General features: G+C 41.6%; 1 protein-coding gene and 1 long non-coding RNA gene across 3 annotated transcripts in view; one reads left to right on the top strand and one right to left on the bottom strand.

Moving 5' to 3' along the window:
- Window positions 1-4,103, bottom strand: part of ALG14 (ALG14 UDP-N-acetylglucosaminyltransferase subunit) — a 98,117-nt gene extending 94,014 nt beyond the window's left edge. Inside the window, exon 1 of the mRNA XM_061411131.1 lies at window positions 3,850-4,103. Coding sequence (XP_061267115.1) covers window positions 3,850-3,988 — 139 coding nt within the window. The 5' untranslated portion in view covers window positions 3,989-4,103. The remainder of the gene's footprint in view (window positions 1-3,849) is intronic.
- A 363-nt stretch (window positions 4,104-4,466) lies between these two features.
- On the top strand, window positions 4,467-23,937 carry LOC133244252 (uncharacterized). 2 transcript variants are annotated; one of them, XR_009735344.1, is made up of 4 exons: window positions 4,467-6,638; window positions 11,400-11,599; window positions 13,637-14,517; window positions 14,742-23,937. It is a non-coding gene; the product is annotated as an uncharacterized LOC133244252 (long non-coding RNA). The 2 variants fall into 2 exon arrangements; XR_009735343.1 differs by having other exon boundaries at window positions 13,637-23,937.
- Window positions 23,938-24,738: the final 801 nt, after the last annotated feature.

The raw sequence follows: 24,738 nt of genomic DNA, 5'->3' as shown, positions 1-24,738 counted from the left end.
AGAACATTTATTTATCTCATTAACTATATGCCAATTAAGCAAGACAATTGAACTTCTTAAGAATGAGCCCTATCTTATCTATTTAATTGCACAATCCCTTGGCCTCGGCCAGGTTGGTGTCTTTAACATTCTCTGTGTTCATCTTATTTGTTACCTCTTCTTTGCTTCTGGTCATGCTACAAAGCATAGACTTCCCTGGTGGTTCAGACGGTAAGGCGTCTGTCTACAATGCGGGAGACCCGGGTTTGATCCCTGGGTCGGGAAGATCCCCTGGAGAAGGAAATGGCAATCCACTCCAGGACTATTGCCTGGAAAATCCCATGGACAGAGGAGCTTGGTAGGCTACAGTCCATGGGGTCAAAAAGAGTCGGACACGACCGAGCGGCTTCACTAGTGACTCACTATGCTACAAAGCTCCCCCTGCCCCACCTCCCTGTTGTAAGAAAGCTTTCAATAGTGATACAAACAAACAAGTAGGATAATCAAACAAATTAAGTATGTGTTTTCTTGAAGCACATATATATTCTTATAGTAGAAAGGGAAAGATTACTCTCTAGATCCCAGAAGGAATTAGATATAGAAATAGTCAGCACAGAGTAAATATAAAGGGAATTAGAATCATACTGGAACTTAATAACTTGTCACCCATTTTCTTCTGTGAAAGTGAATGAAAGTGTTAGCTGCTCAGTCCTGTTTGACTCTTTGTGACCCCATGGACTGTAGCCCAACAGGCGCCTCTGTCAATAAGTTGTCATCCATCTTCTTATGCAAGTAATTCACACATCTCATACTCATCTTAGAATTTTTGTTTTTAACTTTGAAAAAGTGTGGTAGTTTGCAAAGTAGGTACTTATTTTCACAGCTAGAACAATTAAGGATAAAACCTAATATACATAACATCTTCCACTGCAGTTAAGACTTTATTTTACCTACTTTCATGGTCTTTTTTCCTTTTTCTTTAAAGGAAAGCTTCACTGAATACATTCTTTGAAAATTTAAGCTTGTTACTGAATCAAGTCATTAAAATGATGGGCTTTGTCTTCCATTTTACTCTTTCAATAAGATTTATTCTTTGGGAATGAAATCCTCTCAGTTCTATCTTAAGATGAACCCAGAATGCAATCACTTCTAACTTCCTTTGCAAGCATCCTGCTCCAAACCACACCTCTCTTGCATGGATTATGACTGTAGCTTCCTGGTCTACTGCCCTCACTGTCCTTGTCTATTTAAGTATCCACTATAGTCTATTCTCAACACAGCCTCTATAGTGATCCTACTAAAAAGAGTTGATCAAATTATTTATCTCTATTCAAAACCCTCCAAGGGCTCCCCTTCTCATATGGAATAAAAGACTTTTTGTAAGCTCTTGGGCCTCATCTACTTCTTCCCCACCTTACGCAGTCTACTCCAGCCACTCTGGCCTCCTTGCTGTTGGGTATCTGTCACCTCCCCAAGGAGGCTTTCCCTGACAATTCTATCTAAAATACAACTTCCTTTCTCTACTTCATAGTATTTATTGCCTCTAACTAACTATTCAGTCTATTCATTTTTTCTGTTTTGGTCTCCCCCACCCTAGCCCCAATAGACGGTAAACACCATGATAGCAAGGGCTTTTATTTTGTTACTGCTGTACCTCCAATGACAGACAATTTAATATTACATCTAAAATTGTCTAAGCAGGTCACATGTCTTTGAAACATATGGTATTTCAAAGACAAATAATAATTTTGATTGGTATTCTTTAAACAAGTGATACTTTATGGTAAGATTAAGCATTTTTTGGTATTCAGGGTAAACAAGGAAAATGCCTTCCCATCCTAAATTTTGGACATGAACTATTAAATTATTTATCTAACTACAAATCTTTCTTTGGTTTCGATGACTTTTGGAGGTCCTTGACTCTTCATACCCTCAATGGTTTGAATGACAGAGGGCACCACCTGCCTGACAAATTCTCAATTTTAGTTTTGGTTCCCAGTCTGCCAAATCTAATGATGTTAAGTGAATGGCTTGAACATCCATTCTTCCATCCATCTGCTCAAGCCAGAAACCCAGACATGACTCTTGAGCCCACCTTCCCATCACCCTCCACTTCCAATCCACAATTCTAGTGATTTTTATCTCGTAAATCTCACTTAAATGCATATACTTTTCTCCATCCCCTCACTCTTCAACCCCCCTAGTCAGGCTGTCATTTGTCACCTGAAATGTTCAAAAGTCCTACTTGTCTCCCTACCTCAGTCTTTGCAAGACATTCTCTTGACAATGCAGGCTGAATGGTCTTTGTGAAAGCTCAGATGCAACTGGGTCACTCTTCATTTAAAAATTCTTTAAAAGATCCCATTGCTACTAGGACTATCAAAAGTCATCACTTATTAAATGCATTACTATGTGCCAAGCACTTTGCTAAGCACTTTACCACCACATTTACTCTCTCAGCTCTTCCTAACTCACGTTTTTCGAAGTGGAAACAGAAGGTTCAATGAGGTTAACTAATTTGCCCAAGATCACCAAATTAGTAAGTTGCAGAGATGTCATTTAACTCCGGTATTATGTTAACTTAGAGGTAAGTGATCCTAATGACTACGTGGTAGGATGCAGTGGAGTAGTGTCGCTTTCTCTATGTGTGTGTGTTTGGGGGGTGTTAAAATACCCTCTCCAATTGTTACTTCCCCACATCCAACTCACTGCAGGAGTGCTCTCTCACGTCTGGCCATCCGAAGTGCCATGGCTTTCTTTACACAGCTTTCCAGACCTCAAAGACCCAGCTCCCCCTTGTCTGGCTAATTCTTAGTCTTCTTTCAAGTATCTGTTTAGACATCACTTCTTCCAGGAAGCCTCCTGCCTCAGGTTCAGATAAAGTGATGCCCAGTGTGACCTTACATAGCAGGTTCTACTTCCCAGGTTACAGCACTTTTCTCATTGCGCCAAGGATCCATTCTGTTTTTTGTTTTCTGTTAGTTTTTCTATATTCTCCATTTCGCTCACAGCTGTTCCCTCACACCTTTCAGTGCGTGGGACATAGCACTTCACGACAAGTAGTGTTAATCAGTTTTGTTATTTTCAGGGCTTAGTTTACTGCCTGCCCTCTCTCCCATGGCTCAAAACACATTAAGTGAATAAAGTAATGAATTACAGGTGAACATAGGTTTAGAACACTTGCTAATACTATAAACATTAATCTTTCTGGATGCAATTTTCTGGCATTTCTATATGTACACAGTGTGGGTGTGTATGGCTGTCAGAGCTGTCCATTTAAAGTTGTAAGCACGTACAGAGCTGGCCGATTCCCTTTAGATTGCATTATCTGACTGTACAGATTGTTGTTCATTCCCTGACGCAACATCCTAAGGTGTGTATTGTTCTCCTGTTAGTAGGTAATTGCTCCTACACTCGCAGATTTTGTATATGTATACTTAAAAATGCGACGATTCGGTTTGTCTTGTTTTTCATGCAGTAACTGTGATTCCTAAATTAAATCCCAAATGTCTAGATTAATAATGCAAAATAACAATATTTATTCAGGGAAATTTCATGTTGCATCAACAGGCTTCTGTGTCATCTTTGGTAACTGATACTTACTTTGTTAGGAAAATATACGCTATAGAAAAGTTTATTACAGACAAGTGTAAATTACCCATTTGTCAATAAACGCGCGGCCTGAGGCACATTGGCAACAAACCAGCGTTTTGCCCAAGTTGGGCAGACGAGCCAATCATGCACACAAACTACAAATCTCAGCATTCAAAGCTGCAAAAAGTCCTACTGGCGCTGCCGAAGAGCGCCGCGATGGACTCTGGGTTTTGTAGTTCCCGACCCTAGCCCGCCAGTCAAGGCCCGTATACTCACCAGATCCAGCCACCACCAAGAGGCTGAGAGACCGCCGAGGCACAGGAGCGCGAGGACTCAGGACTACCCACAGCCGTACTGCCAGCAGCAGCAAGGCCAGGGCTCCTGCAGCCGCCGCGAGGATAAGGGCACCACCCATTCAAAGAAAATACGCATGCGTGCTATCCCGGTGCCGGCCGCAGGAGCGGTCAGAGTTCAAAGCTACGGGCTCTCCGGAGACTCAAACTCGAAGAGTGGGCGTCTTGGTGGGCGTGACTTGCTTGAGGTGGGAGGAGTTCAAGGCCAGAGGCGGAAGCCCGGGCTCAGAGCGCTCCGCTGGCTTCCGGCGGGGGGTGGGGGGCCGGTTTCTGCTAACCTACAAGCCAGTGCATAAACTGAAATTCACGGATTAACGCCCTGGAGAAGTTTGGTTGCAGCTCATGAGAATGTCAGAACACCTGTGCGCCCTAAAGAACCCCCGGAGCGCCCAAGTTAGCAGGTGTTCCAGCTTTACCAACTTTGTGACTTCCACCTGAGGCCAATGGCATACATCGCCGTTTTTCTTTATGAAACGCCGAGAGAAATGTTTCTGTTGCACATGCGCAGCTACTGAAAGTGTTTGCCAGTTAAAGGTACCTTGGTACAGAAAGTTGAATTTAGGGTCTTCGTATTTCTCCTCTTTCCCAACACTCAGGCTTTTCACTTTTCTAGACGTTTTCACAGATCTCGAACAGTGTGACCTGAGTAGGTGATCACCTCAGGTTACACCGTGATCCTGAGAGGAGTGGACGCTCAGGGGTTCAAGGTGGCGGGCCAGAGATGACATCGTCCTATTCAGTTAATTTTACCATAAAGGCAACACCTATCCTATCTCAGTTTTGCTTAATTTTGTGTTTACTTAATTCCCATTACAGCAATATAAAAATACTGAGAGAAACCCCTTCACCCCACGTGTAATTTGCCTTCAGTCCCCCGTGGACTTGTAGGGTAGATAGGACAAGTGTACAGAGGAGTAAACAAGTCCAGAAAGGTTAAACAGCTTGCTCAAGTGAGACAGTGGCAGATCTAGATTTAGACAGTGGAAATCCCAACTCCTGCTGCATAGGAGTTTACATCGTGTATTCCTTTGCTAGGTCTTCTGTGATTGCTCAGATGGTAAAGAATCTGCCTGCAATGCATTAGACCTGGGTTCCATCCCTGGATCCTGGATCAGGAAGATCCTCTGGAGAAGGAAATGGCAACCCACTCCAGTATTCTTGCCTGGAGAACTCCATGGACAGAGGAGCCTGGTGGGCTACAGTCCACAGGATCACAAAGAGTAGGACACAACTGAGCAACATTTTCACACATTCCTTTGCTAAATTCAAACTTGCTTAGATCCTAGAACAGTGTTGTTAAAAATGTGATTTCTAGGGTACAGTAGGGAGCTACTGAAACAGAATCTCCAGGGGAGAGGCCTAAGACCAACTCATCTAACCAATCCATCTATTTGTATCAGCAGGCAAGTTTGGGAAATATTTAGGAACTATGTAGCATCATTTTCTGGCTAATGGACCTTGCAGCACTTTCTGTATTCTATCAAATCCTCTTAACCCTGTATCCTCACAATAAGGTCATAAGGTGAATATTACTTTTGCACTTTACAGATAAAGAAAAGGATTCTATAAAAGTTAAATTGCTTAAGATTACTTAGCTGGTAGTGGTGGAGAAGTTTTATAATTGTGGGTTTAGAAGTCAGTGCCTCTCAAATTTTGATGGCATCAGAATCCCCTGGGCTTACAATACATAGATGAAAGTCCAGAAGTAGAGCCTCTGGCTCAGTGTGAACAACAGCTTAAGAACATTACAAAGGATATAGTTTTCTTTCGTCTGCCCGCTCTGCCATTCCCAGCAATGGCTTCAGCTTAATGCCGTTTCCCCTCCTACTTAAAAGCAGATATTTAGTGGTCTCAGAAATTACATCTGGATAGGCAGTCTCCAGATTTCAAGAGGTTATCTTGTCATCGGGCCCTTTTTTGTTTGTTTGTGTAAGAGTGAGGAAACCTTTTCCAGAACCTCTCACAGAAGACTTTCACTCTCTGGCCATGTTATGTCACCTGCCCACTCATCAAAGGAATGAGACCACAAAGCTGGCTGGGGTAGGATGGAGGATGATATACAACTCACCTGTTGTATCTGGCTGTTTGGTGTAGGGTGGGTGCTGAACAAAATGGACATTCTCTTGGAGAGGAGGAAGTTGGAGGAGGGTGGAGGAGAGAGAATTGTTGGGTAGGCAAATAATAGTGTTTGGATTGCTGCGGAGATAGTATGTTTGAAGTGGTGCTGTAAACTGACACAGGCAATGCAGATGTTGGACATATTGATAATGTCTAGAATCCAAGCCCCAAGAGATACCCCTGCATTCCCTACTACCCATCCCCTCACTACTGGAATTGCCTGTACGAAAAATCAGCTTGACCACACTTAGTTGCAGGTAGAATGAATAGGGGGTGATCAAGCATTTTAGCGACTACCAGTAAATGCCGAGAAGCAAAGAAGATGGAGTAGCAGACATTGTTTGGAGTTATTGGATGAGTTATTTTGAATTAAGGCTGACAAGGAAGTTGTGGACGCAGGGAGGAGCTGAGTGGCAGGCAGGGACAGAAGCCAAGTTGGGAACTCCAGAACGCAATAAATGTCTGCTGCGTGAGCCAACTCCTATGAGCTTGACAGGCGTGGACTATAATTAAAAGAGGTCAAGAAACTATACTGGATTAATCAGAAAAGGCTGGACTGATCAGGAAGGAGCAACGAAAATTTCTTTTGGGGAGGTAAGCTGCACTGACAATGCAGATAAATGCACAGAGGTAAAGTGTATGAAGGTGTGAAAATGTATTAGTAATTGATTGAGCCATAATCAATCCTAAGTAAAGTCTGCCTGGAAGTGATTTTTATTATCTTCTTAAATCTGTTTTCTAAAATTTCTTTAACAAGTATTATTCATGAATATTTTTAAATAAGATTATTTTGCACTATTAAATAGCATTGTACTTATTAATTTTTTTCAACATATTTAATGCACACATGCTGTGTGCTGGGTTTCATTGCAGGGGATCGTGTATGAGAAGGACACTAATCCAGACAAAAACCTTAGACAAGAAGATGACAGTGGGAGGCAGAAGAGGGTAGATTTGACATATATTTTATGGATAGAGTCAGTAAGACTCATTGATGGATTAGATATTGGGAATCAAGGTGACTGCTGATGTTTGGCTTGAAAACTGGTTGGATGGTGTCGTGCCAGAACTAGACAGGAAGAGAAACAAGCTTTTGTGGGTAAAGAAAGGGGAGGAGGGGGTGACAAGGAAGTGTTCTGTTTTGGGTGTTAGTTTGAATAGCCTGTTAAACATTCTAGTGGTTGTGTCAGTTAGGCACTTTACGTATAAATCTGAAGTCTGGGTTAGAGCTAGAGGTGTAAATTTCGAATTCAACGTATAGATGGTGTTTAAAGCCGTGGGACTAGCTGGGTGAGATCACTTAGGGAAGGAATTTGGGTCAGTCAGGTCCAACAGAAGTCTCTGCAATGACGGAAATGTTTTGTGACCATGTTGTCCACTAGACACACTTGCCTCCTGAGCCCTTGAGATGTGGCTAGTGTGATGGAGGAACTGAACTTTTATTTCATTTCGGTTATTTTAAACTTAAATAGATACATTGACATTAGCCAATGGCTAATGTATTAGACAGCTCAGAGTAGAGAAGAGTCTGGAGTCATTAATATTTAGAAATCCAGTTAAGGAGATTGCGCCAGCAAAGAAGAAGATGGAGAAGAAAAAGCCAGGGAGCCAGGGAGGAAAATCAGGAAAAATGGTGTCCACAAAAACCACAGGAGGAAAATGATTTAAGAACAGGAGTCCAGTTAGCTACGTCACAGGCTGCAGATAGATCACATCAAGTGACTTGGGAACAAATTAGTCACTGGCAGTCTAGTCACTGGCAGTCTAAACAGGAGCAGCATTTCCATGGAATGGTGGTAGTGGAAGGCAGATAGAAATGGGCAGAGGAGAGACTGGGAGTTGCAGAGAAGCAGCATCTGTACATAGTTATTTCAGGTTTGCCTTTGAAGAGGAACGGATGAATTGGATGGGAAATGGAGGAGAATTTGTAGTCAAGGAAACATTTTTAAAATTAATTTATTGATTTTAATTGGAGGCTAATTGGAGGTGTATTGTGGTGGTTTTTGCCACACATTGACATGAATCAGCTATGGGTATAATGTGTCCCCCATCCTGAACTCCCCATCCCATACCTCTGGTTTGTCCCATTGCCCTGGCTTTGAGTGCCCTGTTTCATGCATTGAACTTGGACTGGTCATCTATTTTGCATATGGTAATATGCATGTTTCAATGCTATTCTCTCAGATCATCCCACCCTCGCCTTCTCCCACAGAGTCCAAAAGTTTGTTTTTTATATCTGTATCTCTTTTGCTGTCTCATGTATAGGGTCGTCATTACCGTCTTTCTAAATTCCTTATATAAGGGAAATATTTTTTAAGATGGGAGGTAATTGTCATATTCAGTTCAGTTTAGTCACTCAGTTGTGTCTGACTCTATGACCCCATGGACTGTAGCACGCCAGGCTTCCCTGTCCATCACCAACTCCATTTGATGTTAAAAATGATCCAGTAGAGGCAAATTGATGCAGGAGAGAAAGGGAATGAGAATAGGAACACATTTATTTATTTTTAATTAATTACTTATTTATTTATTTTTATTTTTGGTTCCACTGGGTCTTCATTGCTGTACATGGGTTTTCTCTGGTGGTGGGAAGTGGGGGCTACTCTTTAGTTACGGTAGGCAGACTTCTCATTGCAGTGGCTTCTCTCATTGCAGAGCACACGCTTTAGGGCATGCGGTCTTCAGTAGTTGTGGCTCTCGGGTTCTAGAGTGTGTTCTCAGCTGCTGTGGCTCACGGGCCTAGCTGCCTTGTGGTATGTGGAATTTTCCTGGATCAGGGATTGAACCTATGTCCCCTGCATTGTCAGGCAGATTCCCAACCACTGGACTACCAGGGAAGTCCTGTAATGCATTTATTTTAAAAATGAAAAGGGTTGAAATCTTGAGGACAAAGGGAGTGGTTGGGCTTTGATAGGAGGGACCCTTATTCCATGGTTACAGGATGGAGGGCAGGGATATGGATGCGGTACTGGGAGGTTTGTAGAATTGGTGGTGAATAGAGAAGGGTGTGGAAACTTGGGTGCAGAAGAGTATGAGGAGCTCAAGAAGAAAGAATGCATGAATTAAGCATCTTGAAGAGTAATTGGCATACTTACCAGGATCAGCCTAGGATTTCTGAGTGGATTGGGATGCCCATTTGTAGCTTGAGATAGCAAATATAGAGAAAAACCAGTTGGCATGATTTTTTGTTTCCCCCCACCGCACCCCGCCACTGGAAAATGCAAACAGTTGGCTTTAACCAGAGTTAAATTTTTGACAGGTGAATACGTTAGAGAGGTTCTTTTCAAGGGAGTGAGGTCCATGGAGTTTTCTCTGGACACAGTGGAAAGTGAAGACAGGGGAATGGAGGTGGGACTGTGGATGAATCATGGAAGAGTATAAAATCAGTAGATTGGAGGCCTAAAAAATGTTTAAAAATTGCAATGAAAAGAGCGAACTTTAGAGATAAGAGGTGGTGGTCAGCAAGTGAGATGCTTGAAGCCAATACTGTTATTATTGGTGGTAGTAGTTAGGGTGTGACAGTATGAATGGATGAAAAAGATCACAGGGTGGGTGTGCACACCCAAATGGATGCTGAGGTCACTAAGGGGCGGAGAGCAAGAAAATGAGCTAGGATTTCACATCGTCAAAGAGTAAGAGGTTGAAAGATGATAGCAACCAAAAACAGCATTTTTAAAAAAGGATATTTATTTATTTGGCTGCACTGGATCTTAGTTGCAGCACTCAAGAAGGATCTTCTATCTTTGTTGCCACATGTGGGATATAGTTCCCTGACCAGGGTTAGAACCTGGGACCTCTGCATTGGGAGCACAGAGTCTTAGCCATTGAGCTACCAGAGAAGTCCCTCCCAAAAGCATTGGTTTTAAGCTAGATATGTTCCATCTGTCCCTCCAGATCCACATTTCTCCATTGCACTTAGTGCCATGGGAGCTCAAACCTAGATTAAACCAATTGGTTTTTTTTGCTCTCTGGTTCTGGTTGGGTTTGGCCATTGGGGATCCTCAGAATGGATGGAGGGAGGCTGTGTCCCTGAACTCAAGATCTCTGCTCTTCAACGTGGCTTTGTCTACACATCTCTCTCCTTCTGGGTGCCTGCGTTCCCTTTCCTTGTTCCATCAGGCCTAGGAATGATGATAGTTCCACTGATACTAACCTGAGTCACTGCATGACCTCTTGTGCCTTCCTTACCTCATTCACATCTTTGTAAATATGTTGAACTTTAAGCAGCACAGGTTTGAATTGTGGCAATCCGCTTATATGTGGAGCTTTTTCTTTTTTTTTTCTGGTTTTATATCTTTTTTAATTCTGGACTTTGTACAATCACATGATCAAGTATCTTTTCCGCATTGAGTAGGTTAACAAATGATTTAAAAAAGAGAAAACAAACTGGATGCAAAGATACCTCAGGAGTGACAAGTTGGTTTTTTGTGTGTGTTTTTAGTTGCTAAGTCATGTCCTAGTCTTTTGCGACCCTATGGACTGTAGCCCTCCAGGCTTCTTTGTCTGTGGGACTTCCCAGGCAAGAATACTGGAGTGGGTTGCCATTTCCTTCTCCATATGTGGAGCTTTTTCAATAATAAGCACTTCCATACTCGTGATCTGAAGGTGGTTGAAATTGTGGATGCAGGAAACACAGACATGAAGGAAACATGGATATGGAGGGCTGACTATAAATTATACTAGAATTTTCCACTGTACAGAGTGAAAACTCTAACCCCACCCTAGGGTTAGGGTGAGAGTCAACACTGCAGTCCCTTTATTAAATCATCTTCAAATTAACCGCATACAACTGTGCCATCTGTATGCTGTCTTTTAGGGATGCTGATACAGGGTGGTACAGTGGCATGACTAGAACTTCAAAGGAGCTGGAGTTTTTGAAAGAAGAAGGAGAAATGGTTTGGAAGCAGTGACAGGGGTCCAGAGGAGTACTTTCCCCACCTCCTGTAAGGATGTGAGAGTCAGACAGCCTGTCTTTGAGAGACATATTGAAGAAATGTGAGAGAGCAAGTTTTCAGCTTATGCAGCAAAGGGAAGAAGACATTCAGAAAGAAGTTGAAGATTCAGGGGAAATTTTCAGTTAAGATCAAGAGGTCTACAGGTGCAGCGAAAGGGTTTGTAAGGTGGTGAGGAATGCCATTTGGGTCATTTGGGTCAGTGACTACAGCGATGAGGCTTCTAGCTCATCTGGGAGGCTTCTGGATTGAAGTAAAGAGGGTTGAGGACAGGCTCTCAATTCATATCCATCCAGGTCTATTAGTACCTGTTACATGCTGCACTCTGTGGGCAGTGACAGTTAACACCCCAGCAGTGACTTTACAATGATCCTGGCTAAATGAACTGTGTATGTCTTACCAGAGCCTCCTAGAGAAAAGTCACCTTCCCATGCTCTCATGGGCTGCCTTGAAGTGTGGGCTGCCAGGAAGCCTAGCAGCGAGGCTCTTCCCACCAGAGTTCAGCAATCTTCAATCCTAATGAGGATGGTAAAGAAGAATGAAGCTTTTCTGCAAGAGCCTGGGAGATCCACTTTGGTCAGCATTATGTTTGTCCTTGACAAGGTAGGATAAAGCTGGAAGGGAGTTCTTAGCCTGGGCCAGAGATAAAACTATGGCCACCAGGATGGATGGTTGTATGCTTTACCATAAAGATCTTCTGGAAAGTTGGGTCAGATAGGCGACAGAAATTGTGCCAGTACAACCAAATATCTGAGTTATAGCCAAGACTTTTTTTTTGGCCAAATGTACTTAACATATAGGACTTCCCAGGTGGCTCAGTGGTAAAGAATCCACCTGCCAAGCAGGAGACACAGGAGACATGGGTTCTATTCCTAGGTAGGGAAGATCCTCTGGAGAAGAAAATGGCAACCCACTCTAGTATTCTTGCCTGGGAAACTCCATGGACAGAGGAGCTGTCGGGGCAAAGAATTGGACATAACTGAGTGACTGCACACACACACGCACATACACACACTTAGTATATATTTGAGTCACAACCTTTTCCTGATGAAGCCACTTCCTACTGTTCCTTGAATGCTACCTCTTTAAGGTCATTGTTTAATCCTTAACTGGCGTTTTACTGTGTGCTTAATATATGCCAAGCACTCAGATCATGAATTAACTAATTTAATGCTCACAACAACTCCATGAGGTAGGCATTATAATGACCCCCATTTTGCAAATGAAGACAATAAGGTACAGAGAGATCACATCATTTACTCTAGGTCACAAAGCCAGGAACTGAAAGTCAGAATTCAAAATATCTCACACTCTTAACTTCTACAGTATCATTAAATGTGTTTATTGTGTATTTACACCAGGTGCTGTGCTATACATTATAGAAAGCAAGATAGAAATACAGTATTGTTTACTATGCCTGACTTTTCAGTTGTAAAATTAGAGCTCAATAGGAGGAAAAGGATTTTGAAAAGTAGCTGTTTCACATGCTAGTCAAGAATTGGTTTACTGTTAGCTTTTTCTCCAAGTATTGATACATTAAAATACAATACTAGATTAGATAGGTTGACAGACAAATATATGCTGCTCTCTCTCTCTGGACATAAAGTGAGAGAACAAAATTAGTGTGTCTAGTCATTTTACTGTAAATTCATCTTAACACTTGATTCAATATACTTGCAGTGAAATGACTAGATATGCTATTTTTTTTCTCTCACTTTATGTCCGTTTATCTCAGCTATGCCTTTCCAGGTATGTTTATAAATCCCTGCCCTAGCCTGTGCACCCAGAATGCCTTATCAGTTCCAAATTTAACAAGACATTAAAATCTTATTTATAAATGTATTCCAAAACTATCATGGTAAGTACCATACCACATTATACTATTGACTAATGACAACCACAATAGAAGTAGCTCTTAATTTTCAAAGTTACCATATTTTCTGTTTTAGACTTATAAAGAAACAATTCCATTTTTTCACATAACACTGCTTGTCTTTGAAATCTGCTGAATTAATTTTCCCCTCATCTCAACCCTTCCTCCTCCTCCCAGAGCCTCTGACCAGCACCTCCATCAAATCCATCTTTTCTTCTTCATTGTATATCTGCCCTTTATTCTGTCTTTCTCAAGTTGTTTTCCGCTTCCATAGAACTTTTTGTCCTTAACTTGTTATTATTGTTTTTCAGTCACTGAGTTGTGTCTGACTCTGTGACCCCATGGACTGTAGCATGCCAGGCTCCTCTGTCCTCTACTACCTCCTGGAGTTTGCTCAGATTCATGTCCATTGAATTGGTGATGCTATCTAACCATTTCATCCTCTACCAGCCCCTTCTCCTTTTGCTTTCCATCTTTCCCAGCATCAGGGTCTTTTCTAGTGAGTTGGCTCTTTGCATCAGGTGGCCAAAATATTGGAGCTTCAGCAGCAGTCCTTCCAATGAATATTTATGGTTGATTTCCTTTAGGATTGACTGGTTTGATTTTCTTGACGTCCAGTGGACTTTCAAGAGTCTTACCCAGCACCACAGTTTGAAAGCAACAATTCTTTAGCACTCAGCCTTCTTTGTGGACCAACTCTCACAGCTTTGTCATGGCAAAGGGGCTTGTGTAAATCAATGAAGCTATGAACCATGCTGTCTCTGCAGGACTGCCTGAGACAGATGGGTCACAGTGAAGAGTTCTGACAAGACGTGGTCCACTGGAGAAGAAAATGGCAACCCACTCCAGTATTCTTGCCTGGATAACCCCATGGACAGTATGAAAGGCAAAAAGATATGACACTAGAAGATGAGCCCCCCAGGTTGGAAGGTGTCCAGTATGCTACTGGGGAAGGGCAGGAGGCAATTGGTAACAGCTCCAGAAAGAATGAAGTGGCTGGGCCAAAGCGGAATCAACGCTCAGTTGTGGATGTGTCTGGTGGTGAAAGTAAAGTCCGATACTGTAAACAATGTTGCATAGGAACCTTAGGTCTATGAATCAAGGTAAATTGGACATGGTCAAATAGGAGATGGTAAGATTGAACATTGACATCTTAGGAATCAGTGAAGTAAATTGGATGGGAATGGGTGAATTTAATTCAGGTGACCATTATATCTACTACTGTGGGCAAGAATTTCTTAGAAGAAATGAAGTAGCTCTCATAGTCAACGGAAGAGTCTGAAATGCAGTACTTTGATATAATCTCAAAAATGATCTCAGTTCATTTCCAAGGTAAACCATTCAACATCACAGTAATCTGAGTGTATGCCCCAACCAGTGATGCTGAAGAAGCTGAATTTGACCAGTTCTATGAAGACCTGCAACACCTTCTAGAACTAACACCGAGAAAAGTCCTTTTCATCATGTGGAATTGGAAAGCAAAACGTAGGAAGTAAAGAGATACCTGGAATAAAGGCAAGTTTGGCCTTGGAGTATGAAATGAAGCAGGGTAAAGGCTAACAGTTTTGTTAAGAGAACCTGCTGGTCATAGCAAAACATCTTTTTCAACAACCCAAGAGATGAATCTACACATGAACATCACCAAATGGTCAGTATCAAAATCAGATTGATTGTCCTTGATAGAAACACACAAATTATGTTTTCATTCCTTCATCTGACTATACATTATTGCTTAACTTTATATGAAAAAACAAAATTCATATACACAGTCATACAAGCAGTCTGCCATTTAGTAGGCATTTGTATAGCTTCTCAACTACCTCTCGCAACCATCTTATGAACTTAAGTACTATTATTATCCCCATTTTGTAGGTGAGGAACTTAAGGCTCTACTGTGCTAAGTCAACACCACTGATGTTTTGATTTGACTTCCTGTGGATGTACTGTGGCCATCTAGTGGCTTCGGGAGTATAGTGATGTTACTTAGGGAAAGTAATTCATGCAGAAAATACAGAGAACATGTTACATTAAGAAGGAGATAAGAAGAATGAAACTTACAGATGTGCCTCTTAAAGGTTAGTCTTATTTTTCTCCCTAAAATTCTGTGTGAATAATATTGAGTATACTTTACAACAGGGGATATATAGCTCTTGCTGTGACGTGTAACCTGGTTTCTTCTCAGCGTCTCCACAATTTATTTAATATCCTAATCATTTTTCATCTATATTAGGTACTCTATTCACTGTGAATTACTTCTCAATTTGTTACAAACAGGCTTGACAATTTACTGAAAACCTTTTTTAAGATAGAAATCTCAGATGGCTTGGCTATTTGCCAAACTTAAGATTCCTTTCTCTACACCAGTGCTCCAGTGGGATCTTTGCTGGTTATATTTGTTTTGGAGTAAAGTGGCACATTGGTAAAAGAATCTGCCTACCAGTGCAGAAGAGTCAAGAGAGTTGGGTTTGATCCCTGGTTTGGGAAGATCCCCTGGTGTAGGAAGTAGCAACCCACTTCACTGTTCTTGCCTGGAATATTCCATGGACAGAGGAGCCTGGCGGGCTTCAGTCCATGGGGTCACAAAGAGTCAGACGTGAATAATCACACACACAAGTTAAAAAATAAATGAACCTGAGAAATTCTTAACACTCTGTGATACTTCATTTATGTTTTCCTGGGAACTGTGGAATGTCTGTGTCTTAACTTAGGAAAAAAAAAACAACTCTCAATTTCCCTTTCTAAAAAGGTACTATAAATGAAACAAAACCTTTTATGGTCAATTTCCTCCATCAATTATGCCTTTTGTCCTGAATCTTTAACTGTGCACTCTCATTGTATTTTTGCCCTTTAGCCTCTAAAGCTGAAGTCTTTCCCATTAAAAAATAAAAGCACAATCAATAAAACCCTCCCTCGCTGGGCCTGGCTCGGCAGAACTCCTTTAAACTACCAGTCCTGCACAGCCCAACCACACCTTCTATCCTTTTGCCAGAGTGTTTTTCCACTCCCAGTCTATTTTTAAGCAACTGGGCTATTTCATAGAACTGAAGCCTTCTGGTGTGCATAGAACAATTATTTTTCAGTTGTTGAAAGGTGGTCATCCTGGACATGTAGCTAGGCAGCCTGTTTTTGGTGGACTTCAAGTATATGGAGGCTCCTCTCAGCATATGGAAGAAACTTGGTCCTCCCAGCACTACAGAAGTCAGGTATTGATTGACACAGGGCTTATCCTAGAATGACAGTGCCCTGTGCATACTAGTTACATCCATAATCTATTCCGAGGATCAGAGAGCTCTGTTGGGTTACTACTGTTTAAGATGTACATTATGTATATGCTGGACAGCTAGAACTGTGAACCACCCTGGTCTCTAGGACCCAATACCCCAACTCAGCCTTGAAGACTGGTTCTTATGTTAGTCCACATGCTAGTGGAACCAGTCGTAACTAGTTACCATCATGTCTTTTCTTTCCTATAAAGTCAGTGTTGTTAAAGACTACTCCATACTTGCTGTCTAGTTTTTTTTTTTTTCTTAATTCACTGAAATCTAGCTTCTGCCATAATTATTCTCTAGTAACTGCTGGATTATTAAACCCAAAGAAAATCTCCTTTTCTAATTTTTTTTTCTTTGTCTTCATTCAGGCCACTGAATTTTTTTCTCTGATTGACTTCCACGACTCCATTTTTTTCTTCCAACTCTCCTCATACTAATCATACTGCTCCTCATATTACTCTTTTTCTACTCCCCTACTGCAGCCTTATCTAACTCAAAGAAACTAAACCATGCTGTGGAGGGCCACCCAAGACGGATGGGTCATGGTGGAGAGTTCTGACAAAACATGGTCCATTGGAGAAAGCAATGGCATACCACTTCAGTATTCTTGCCTTGAGAACCCCATGAACAGTATGAAAAGGCAAAAAGATAGGACACTGAAAGATGAACTCCCCAGGTCGGTAGGTGCCCAATATGCTGCTGGAGATCTCTGGAAAAATAACTCTAGAAAGAATACAGAGATGGAGCCAAAGCAAAAACAACACCCAGTTGTGGATGTGACTGGTGATAGAAGCAAAGTCCGATGCTATTAAGAGCAATATTACATAGGAAGCTGGAATGTTAGGTCCATGAATCAAGGCAAACTGCAAGTAGTCAAAGAGGAGATGGCAAGAGTAAATGTGGGCATTTTAGTAATCAACGAACTAAAATGGACTGGAATGAATTTAACTCAGATGACCATTATATCTATACAGTGGGCAAGAATCCCTTAGAAGAAATGGAGTAGCCATCATGGTCAACGAGAGTCCGAAATGCAGTACTTGGATGCAATCTTAAAAACAACAGAATGATCTCTGTTTGTTTCCAAGGCAAACCATTCAGTATCACAGTAATCCAGGTCTATGCCCCAACCAGTAATGCTGAAAACGCTGAAGTTGAATGGTTCTATGAAGATCTACAAGACCTTCTAGAACTAACACCTAAAAAAGATGTCCTTTTCATTATAGGGAACTGGAATGCAAAAGTAGGAAGTCAAGAAACACCTGGAGTACCTGGCAAATTTGGTCTTGGAATACGGAATGAAGCAGGGCGAAGGCTAATAGAGTTTTGCCAAGAAAACGCACTGGTCATAGCAAACACCCTCTTCCAACAACACAAGAGAAGACTCCACATGGACATCACCAGATGGCCAACACCAAAATCTGATATTCTTTGCAGCCAAAGATGGAGAAGCTCTATACAGTCAGCAAAAACAAGACCGAGAGGTGACTGTGGCTCAGATCATGAACTCCTTATTGCCAAATTCAGACTTAACTTGAAGAAAGTAGGGAAAACCACTAGAAAATTCAGGTATGACCTAAATAAAATCCCTTACGATTATACAGTGGAAGTGAGAAACAGATTTAAGGGACTAGATCTGATAGACAGAGTGCCTGATGAACTATGGATGGAGGTTCATGACATTGTACAGGAGACAGGGATCAAGACAATGCCCAAGAAAAAGAAATGCAAAAAAACCCAAAATGATAGTCTGAGGAGGCCTTACAGATAGCTGTGAAAAGAAGAGAAGCAAAAAGCAAAGGAGAAAAGGAAAGATATATCCATTTGAGTGCAGAGTTCCAAAGAATAGCAAGGAGAGATAGAAAAGCCTTCCTCAGTGATCAGTGCAAAGAAATAGAGGAAAACAATAGAATGGGAAAGACTAGAGATCTCTTCAAGAAAATTAGAGATACCAAGGGAACATTTCATACAAAGATGGGCTCGATAAAGGACAGAAATGGTATGGACCTAACAGAAGCAGAAGATATTAAGAAGAGGTGGCAAGAATACACATAACTGTACAAAAAAGATCTTCATGACCCAGATAATCACGATGGTGTGATCACTCACTTAGAGCCAGAGATCCTGGAATGTGAAGTCAAGTGGGCCTTAGGAAGCATCACTACGAACAAAGCTAGTGGAGGTGATGGGATTCCAGTTGAGCTATTTCACATCCTGAAAGATGATGCTGTGAAAGTGCTGCACTCAATATGCCAGCAAATTTGAAAAATTTCAGCAGTGGCCATAGGACTGGAAAAGGTCAGTTTTCATTCCAATCCCAAAGAAAGGCAATGCCAAAGAATGCTCAAACTACCATACAATTGCACTTGTCTCACACGCTAGTAAAGTAATGCTCAAAATTCTCCAAGCTAGGCTTCAACAGTATGTGAACTGTGAACTTCCAGAAGTTTAAGCTGGTTTTAGAAAAGGCAGAGGAACCAGAGATCAAATTGCCAACATCCACTGGATCATCAAAAAAGCAAGAGAGTTCCAGAAAAATGTCTATTTCTGCTTTATTGACTATGCCAAAGCCTTTGACTATGTGCATCACAATCAACTGTGGAAAATTCTTCAAGAGATGGGAATACCAGACCACCTGATCTGCCTCTTGAGAAATCATATGCAGGTCAGGAAGCAACAGTTAGAACTGGACATGGAACAACAGACTGGTTCCAAATAGGGAAAAGAGTTCATCAAGGCTGTATATTGTCACCCTGCTTATTTAACTTATATGCAGGGTACATCATGAGAAACGCTGCGCTGGATGAAGCACAAGCTGGGATCAAGATTGCCAGGAAAAATATCAATAACATCAGGTATGCAGATGACACCATCCTTATGGCAGAAAGTGAAGAAGAACTAAAGAGCCTCTTGATGAAAGTGAAAGAGGAGAGTGAAAAAGTTGGCTTAAAGCTCAACATTCAGAAAACTAAGATCATGGCATCTGGTCCCGTCAGTTCAGTTCAGTTCAGTCACTCAGACATGTCCAACTCTTTGCGACCTCATGAACTTCAGCACGCCAAGCCTCCCTGTCCATCACCAATTCCTGGTGTTTACCCAAACTCATCCTTTGAGTCAGTGATGCCATCCAGCCATCTCATCCTCTGTTGTCCCCTTCTCCTCCTGCCCTCAATCTTTCCCAGCATCAGGGTCTTTTGAAATGAATCAGCTCTTCACATCAGGTGGCCAAAGTATTGGAGTTTCAGCTTCAACATCAGTCCTTCCAGTGAACAACCAGGACTGATCTCCTTTAGGATGGACTGGTTGGATCTCCTTGCAGTCCAAGGGGCTCTCAAGAGTCTTCTCCAACACCACAGTTCAAAAGCATCAATTCTTCGGCGCTCAGCTTTCTTTATAGTCCAACTCTCACATCCATACATGACTACTGGAAAAGCCATAGCCTTGACTAGATGGACTTTTGTTGGCAAAGTAATGTCTCTGCTTTTGAATATGCTATCTAGGTTGGTCATAACTTTCCTTCAAGGAGTAAGCGTCTTTTCATTTCATGGCTGCAGTCACCATCTGCAGTGATTTTGGAGCCCCCAGAAATAAAGTCAGCCACTGTTTCCACTGTTTCCCCATCTATTTCCCATGAAGTGATGGGACTGGATGCCATGATCTTCGTTTTCTGAATTTTGAGCTTTAAGCCAACTTTTTCACTCTCCACTTTCACCTTCATCAAGAGGCTTTTTAGTTCCTCTTCACTTTCTGCCATAAGGGTGGTATCATATGCATATCTGAGGTTATTGATATTTCTCCCGACAATCTTGATTCCAGCTTATGCTTCCTCCAGCCCACCATTTCTCTGATGTACTCTGCATATAAGTTAAATAAGCAGGGTGACAGTATAGAGACTTGACGTACTCAGCTGGTCCCATCACATCATGGCAAATAGATGGGGAAACAGTAGAAACGGTGGCTGACTTTAATTTTTTGGGCTCCAAAATCACTGCAGATGGTGACTGCAGCCATGAAATGAAAAGACGCTTACTCCTTGAAGGAAAGTTATGACCAACCTAGGTAGCATATTAAAAAGCAGAGACATTACTTTGCCAACAAAGGTCTAGTCAAGGCTATGGTTTTTCCGGTAGTCATGTATGGATGTGAGAGTTGGACCATAAAGAAAGCTGAGCGCCAAAGAATTGATGCTTTTGAACTGTGGTGTTGGAGAAGACTATTGAGAGTCCCTTGGACTGCAAGGATATTCAACCAGTCCATCCTAAAGGAGATCAGTCCTGAGTGTTCACTGGAAGGACTGATGTTGAAGCTGAAACTCCAGTACTTTGGCCACCTGATGTGAAGAGCTGACTCATTTGTAAAGACCCTGATGCTGGGAAAGATTGAAGTCAGGTGGAGAAGGGGACGACAGAGGATGAGATGGTTGGATGGCATCTCCGACTCATTGGACATGAGTTTTGGTAGACTCTGGAAGTTGGTGATGGACACGGACGCCTGGCGTGCTGCATTCCATGGGTTGCAAAAAGTCGGACATGACTGAGGGACTGAACTGAACTGAACTGAGTCTCCTCATATCACTATTACTCTACCTTCATAGTCTTCCTGGGCCTTTCTTTCTCTATTAATTCTCATAAAACACACACACACACATATTTAAAAATATATTCAGGAAAACATTGGAAAAAATAAAATGGGAACTTGGGTACCCACCAGCTAGATAATTTTGCCTTCCTTCTTTCTTCTTCCTTCCTTCCTTCCTTCTCTCCGTTCTTCCTTCCATTCCTTCCTTTCTTCCTTGTTCAGACTGTCATTTTTTTTCCTCTCTAAGAAAGAAAAGCTTTATTTATACCACCATTCCCCCTACACTTTAGCTTTTTAATTTTTATTTCTGAGGTTTCTTAACCTTGTGTATCTTTTTTCCTAAGGTAAATGATTTTCACCGTAAAATCCATTATCTTCTCTATGGTTACATGCTCACTCATTTGGCAGTTACATTTCTTATCCTCTTCTGCAGCTAGGTATGATTTTGTGGTTAAGTTCTTGCCAGTGGAATATAACTAGAAGTGATGAGAAAATCTTTTGCCTTACTCTTTTTAAAAGAACATGGCTTGCCTTAGACGCCTTTCTGTCTCCTTCATGGACATGTCTGTGACCCACTGCAGCACAAAAGTGGGGAAGACATGGTAGGAGGGGATGCAAAACGAGGTAGAAGGAATCCAGTTCCTAAATGACCTCATAACACTGGATGCTGTGTCAGTCTAGGCCCAACTAGTATCTGAGAAAGAAAGAAACTTTCACTTTCTTCATGTCTGTGACTTCTAGGGCCTCTTTATCACAGCAATTTAGCATTTAATATAAAAATTGATACCTGGAAATGGGGAACTTCTAACAGAATCTTAAAACATATGGCATTACATAAACAATCAGACAATTGACAGTGAAGGAATAGATCTTTCAGGTTGGAAAACTGGTGATCCTTTTAATACCATTGCAAAGTGTTTGGTAGAAATTTTACCTAGTCAGCTTGGAAGCCTGACCATCTTTCTATGGCAGAAGTTTAGTGGAAGCATTTGGGAAGAACCAGAAAATAAATGTGTGATGGTTGGTCCTTGCTGACTTTAGCAAGATTTTTTGAGAAAAAGATGAGCTCATATAAGAAATGAGGGTTTTGTAAACAGAAATGGAAGCAAATAGAGTGTATAGAAAATTTGGGCCTCACAGGATTAGAAAATCCAACTATTTTTGTAGTGCAAACAGAGAATAAAGGTTGTTTTTCAGATATATATATTTTTAAAGCCCTTCCATTAAGATTTCTCATGTTCAGTTGTGTGTGACTCTTTGCAACCACATGGACAATAGCCCGACAGACATCTTTGACCATGGGATTGTACAGACAGTGATACAGGAGACTACTTCAATTTACTACTGTACAACTGTGCTCGTTTTCACATGCTAGTAAGGTTATGCTCAAAATCCTTCAAGCTAGGCCTCAGCAGTATGTGAAGCAATAACTTTCAGATGTATAAGCTGGGTTTAGAAAAGGCAGAGCAACCAGAGATTAAATTGCCAGCATTCATTGGGTCATAGTGAAAGCAAAGGAATTCCAGAAAAACATCTACTGCTTCATTGGCTATGCTAAAGCCTTTGACTGTGTGGATCACAAGAAACTGTGGAAAATTCTAAGTGATGGGAATACCAGACCACCTTATCTATCTCCTGAGAAACCTGTATGCAGGTCAAGAAGCAACAGTTAGAACTGGACCTGGAACACCAGACTGGCTCCAAATTGGGAAAGGAGTACAAGGCTGTCTTTTGTCACCTTGCTTATTTAACTTATATGCAGAGTACCTCGTGTGAAATTCTGAGCTGGATGAGTCACAAGCTGGAATCTGGATTGCAGGGAGAAATATCAACAACCTCAGATATGCAGATAACACCACTCTAATGGTAGAAAGTGAAGAGAAACTAAAGAGCCTCTTGATGAGGGAGTAGAGGAGAGTGAAAAAGCTGGCTTAAAACTCAATATTCAAAAAACTAATATGGCATCCAGTCCCATCAGTTCATGGCAAATAGAAGGGGAAAATTGGGCTTCAAAATCACTGTGGACAGTGACTGCAGCCATGAAATTAAAAGATATTTGCTCCTTGGAAGGAAAGCCATGATGCACCTAGACAGTGTATTAAAAAGCAGAGATATCACTTTGCTGACAAAGGTTCTGTATAGTCTAAAGCTTTTCAGTAGTCTTGTACAGATGTGAGAGCTGGTCTATAAAGAAGGCTGAGTGCTGAAGTATTGATGCTTTCAAAGTGTGGTCTTGGAAAAGACTGACTGGATCAAACCAGTCAGTCCTAAAAGAAATCAACCCTGAATATTCATTGGAAGGACAGATGCTGAAGCTGAAGCTCAAATAGTTTGGGCACCTGCTGTTAAGAGCCAACTTATTGGAAAAGACCCTGCTGCTGGGAAAGATTTAAGGCAAAAGGAGAAAAGGGCGGCAAAGGATGAGATGGTTAGATGGCATCACTGATTCAATGGACATGAATTTGAGCAAACTCTGAGAGATAGTGAATGATAGGGGAGCCTGGCATGCTGCAGTCCATGGGCTCACAAAGAGTCAGGCATGACTTAGCAAGTGAACAACAACAACGAATTAAGATCCTCTGACAAAGAAAGAAACCTAGCCTTTCAGCAAAGATCAGATTAAGGGTGCTAACACTTACTTATTTTTTAAGATTACCTCAAAGTAGCCACCGTTAAAACAATGAAAAGAGGAATGGGTAGACCATAGAATAAGCTAATTTAAGAGCTAGGTCCATAAAAGAACTTTGGCATCATTTTTGACACATAACTGGATATGAATAGTACAAAAGCCTAAAAGTTGTTTTTTTTTTTTAGGAAATTGCATTACTAAAGAAACCATAAATCTGCCTTGCAAAAGCCATTTACTGTGTTCTCAAGGAGTTTCTGGGAATGCTAGTCTCCAAGGTCCTCTTCAGTCTTGATCCTGGTGAATGGTGGACATGGAAGAACCTCCCAAAGAGTGAACCCAGGGGTCTGCAGGCATAACCAAGGCATCCAGATGGGTTCATCAGGGAATGTCTTCCATGGTCAGGGCAAAAGTTTCTGTCTGGAGAGAAAACTATTAAGGATTACAGGTTGCTATGTGTTTCCCATTCTTTCATTTTTCACATGGAAGTTTGTATTCTATTCCTGATCCACCATTACAGATTGGGTTGAAAGTGGGGATCAAGTGAATATTTTTTGGTTTATAAGTCATTGGACTGTATGTAGTCACATCTGGACATCTGGAAAGAGAAGGCTCTACTTTCCCCAGAGAGAGTAGACTTTGAACTGGCTATGGAAATGAATAGGCCCACAGATGGCTCCTGTTGGAGAGATGTTGAGCTGTATGGAAAGAAGGGTGCACTGAGACATCTCGGTGGTATGAGGGATTGACCGAATCTCTTTGTTTACCTTTACCTGAACTAATACAGTCTTGCTTGAGGTTCTGATTTCTTTATTCAGAAACCTATCTCCTGCATACTGACAGCTTTCAAATTTGTATGCCCAACCAGGATTCTCTTTTATATTCTAAACCTATATTATATGAATAGTAGACAGCTTTGCATGGATTTATCACTGGTAAAACCTTAATCACCAGATGTCCAAGACTGAAATGATTTCATTTCTCCTTAAACATGTACCCCATTGGTGATAGATTGCAATAAATGGTCACAAACTCATCCTGTCCCTCTACACACACCTCCTTGCAACTACTGAGCTGGTGCCCTAGAGACCGTGTTCCACAGCAGGAGAAGCCACCACAATGAGAAGCCTGCTCACAGCAGCTAGAGAAACCCGTGCAGCCAATAAATAAATAAAAAATGCAGCAGAAGTAATGATGTGGCAATTACGAGCCTAGACCTCAAGAGCCTTGCAGGCTTTGCTATCAGTCTCTTGGAAAGCTTCTACCATTATGTGAAGAAACTTGGGCTAGTCTCTTTAAGGATGAGAAGCTACGTGGAGAAAGATGCCCAGCTGACATCCAGCACCAACCACCAACCACCAACATGACTGGCAACATAATGTGCAAGGCCCAGGAA

The sequence above is a fragment of the Bos javanicus genome, chromosome 3, assembly GCF_032452875.1.
Source record: "Bos javanicus breed banteng chromosome 3, ARS-OSU_banteng_1.0, whole genome shotgun sequence".
Taxonomy (NCBI): Eukaryota; Metazoa; Chordata; class Mammalia; order Artiodactyla; family Bovidae; genus Bos; species Bos javanicus.
Note: the sequence above shows the minus strand (reverse complement) of the source record. Positions and strands in the feature narration are given on the sequence as shown.